Consider the following 2,504-nt stretch of genomic DNA (forward strand, 5'->3'; position numbering starts at 1 on the left):
GTGAATAGTGGGGAGCATAGACGTTCTAACTAATTTAACAACACACACGTTTGCAGTTCCAAGTTTCATTTGATACTTTAGTACTACTATTATTAGTTCAAGCATCACATTTGGACACAATTCAAAGTTTAGGCTCCGAAAGGGAGGAGAAAAAAACATTAAATCCATTACAATGAGACTTCACAATGGGACTTGGATCAGAATAATATGGTAGAGATCCAGAAGATTAGTTATAATTTGTAGCTGACATTCTTTCGCAAAGTCAATTTAAATTGCAAGCCATAAATTACTAATGCTAAATTACTGTCGTATTATTACATGTCAACCATGATTGACAAGTTCAAATGTGGAATCCTACATGCAAGAAACTAACCCCACGTTAGCGTAAATATCAGCTACAAGCCTAGAAAAAGTTCAGATCTCAAACAACCCAATTGATCTCCTATTATTTTGGTAGCATGGACAGATTTAGCAGAAGAACAGCACTCTTTCTTTTCTGGTTCATCATCGTCTCGCTCCAGATTCCAAAAATGATTGGGGAAGCGCAACCGGAGGTTGAAAAGAATGAGGAAGCAGATCAGCAAACTGTTTTTGGAAGAACAATGCAAGATACAATGTCTATGCTCTATGATACAATATCTGTCCTCCAAAAGTCTCATCAAAATGCATGGGACAAAGTTAAAACCATCATAAACGACATGCAGTTGCAATTTTCCCCTCCAAATTTAGAGTAAGTTTAGTAACTTTTAATATCCAATGCTTTCTATCATTATTATCCAATCTTCCCAAACATAACCTATTTTCCTTTTCTCCAACGATTCTCGAAAAGTTTTATACAAAATGATATTTTTCAATATAATGTTGAAAGAGGTTCCAAATCTTGTTATGATCCAAACTAAAGAAAAATAGAAAACAAAGGGGGTTTGTGAAGTTTTTATCAGTTTCAGGGGCAGAGACAAAGCAAATGCAAAGGGAAGCGAAGGCGATGATCAAGGGATGAGAGAAAAAGTGAAAGAGGCAGCACAGAAGAGTTTCAAAACAAGCAAACAGACAGTGGAGGAATATGCTATATCTGCGGGCGAAGCTGTGAGAGAGACGGTGCATAAGACAGAAGAAAAGGTAAAGGAGACGGTGGCCTCTCCGCATGAAGAGACTCCTGCTGCTCATGCAGAGCTTTAATAATCTTTTTTGTTTAATGCTTAAATTAGTCTAGTTAAGGCGTTTTTGGCTTAAACATTTCTATCAGTCATTGTAAACTTGTATAAATATGCATTGATTCGGTTTTATACTTCAGCAATCAGTGATCTCATGGGAAGCTATTCAATCCATTGATGAATAATAACCTTCTTTCATTTGTTTGTTATATCGAAAGGTCGAACCATTGACCATCCTAATCATGTAAGTCATCAAACACAGCCACCCCAATCGGAGTCTATTAGTTGACGGCCAAGTGGTGAGATTAGGTGGGTGGAAATGCGTTAGGATTAGACCAGATCAAAAGTTCGTTTATCTTCCCTTGTAACAAAAAGAAATTAAAAGTTAGGATAAAATCTTCTAAGTTCAGTGATATTTCCCAGCGGAAGTCCAAAATTTCGCATTGCCTGCTGGTGCATTTTGGGAAATCAAGAGATTCATGTCTTCAATTGAGAAGTTATCCTAATTACATCCCCCGAGAACAAGAATTTCATTAATTCCATTATCGGTGTGCAAACAAAAAATTAAAAACGTAAAAAACTAAGGGATAAGCCACTCACTGTCCTCTAATCCTAAGCGATGCATAAACATTGGCACTTATATGCTTGTGTACCTGAGATCAAGTTACACCCGCTTTAGCTGTCTGCTATTGCTACTCAAGCACAATACCAAGCGATGCATGACAGCTTCTCCAAATACCTAAATCCACATCAGTTGCACGCTTAAACAGAGGAAATATGTTGAACAGAAAAGGACATTGCAAAGTAATGTGAAAAGCCAACGAACGAAGCTTGAGCGATAAAGCAAAAATTATTAGTCCATGCTAGTGATCTTAAAATAGATACCAAGTCAATTACAATCACATTCTCCGAATATTTTTCACGAAAGGGCAGTAGCTGACACTAAGTAACTCAACTTCTAATACGCATTTCCTTTTTAGATTGAAGCTACTAAGAAGAACTGGAAGAACAAAGTTTAGGACATTCATTCTGGCATCTCCAAAGGCAGATGTCATTCCAGTTAGGTACTTGATGTTGGTTTACGCAAACAATGCGTGCACATGCATCCAGATACACCGCACACAGTAACACAACTATCAGGAATTGGTTACTTCGAAAATGCACCAACCTTTTTCAGCATTCTCTTTGATGTACACACCCTTTCACAGACGAAAAACTCATCAAGAACTCCTCTCTCCCCCTAGCACTCATTAATCTCTCTTCTTCAGCACGCCTTTTCTTCACTCAAAATGCTTGTCCTGCAACCACCACAGGGATAGCTGCTAAAAGGGACTACCACACTTCCACCAT

At 37.9% G+C, this 2,504-nt stretch overlaps 1 protein-coding gene and 1 pseudogene across 2 annotated transcripts; one reads left to right on the top strand and one right to left on the bottom strand.

The window, feature by feature from the left end:
* The first annotated feature begins 239 nt into the window (after positions 1-239).
* LOC103420692 (uncharacterized) lies at positions 240-1,363 on the top strand. Of its 2 annotated transcripts, none has more exons than XM_008358740.4 (2): positions 240-730; positions 948-1,363. In XM_008358740.4, exons 1-2 carry the CDS (start codon positions 459-461, stop codon positions 1,177-1,179), a joined length of 504 nt encoding a protein of 167 aa, XP_008356962.2. In that variant the 5' UTR covers positions 240-458; the 3' UTR covers positions 1,180-1,363. The 2 variants fall into 2 exon arrangements, with proteins under 2 accessions (XP_008356962.2, XP_008356960.2); XM_008358738.4 differs by having other exon boundaries at positions 338-730; positions 942-1,363.
* Positions 1,364-2,144: 781 nt separating this feature from the next.
* Positions 2,145-2,504, bottom strand: LOC103420693 (uncharacterized protein At5g64816-like; annotated as a pseudogene).

The sequence above is a fragment of the Malus domestica genome, chromosome 01 (assembly GCF_042453785.1).
Source record: "Malus domestica chromosome 01, GDT2T_hap1".
NCBI lineage: Eukaryota > Viridiplantae > Streptophyta > Magnoliopsida > Rosales > Rosaceae > Malus > Malus domestica.

Bases quoted from the DNA above. Each gene is read 5' to 3' on its own strand.
- LOC103420692 (XM_008358738.4), top strand. From the start codon at position 459: ATGGACAGATTTAGCAGAAGAACAGCACTCTTTCTTTTCTGGTTCATC. The intron at 731-941 runs GTAAGTTTAGTA...AGTTTTTATCAG, and splicing joins TTTTCCCCTCCAAATTTAGA to TTTCAGGGGCAGAGACAAAG.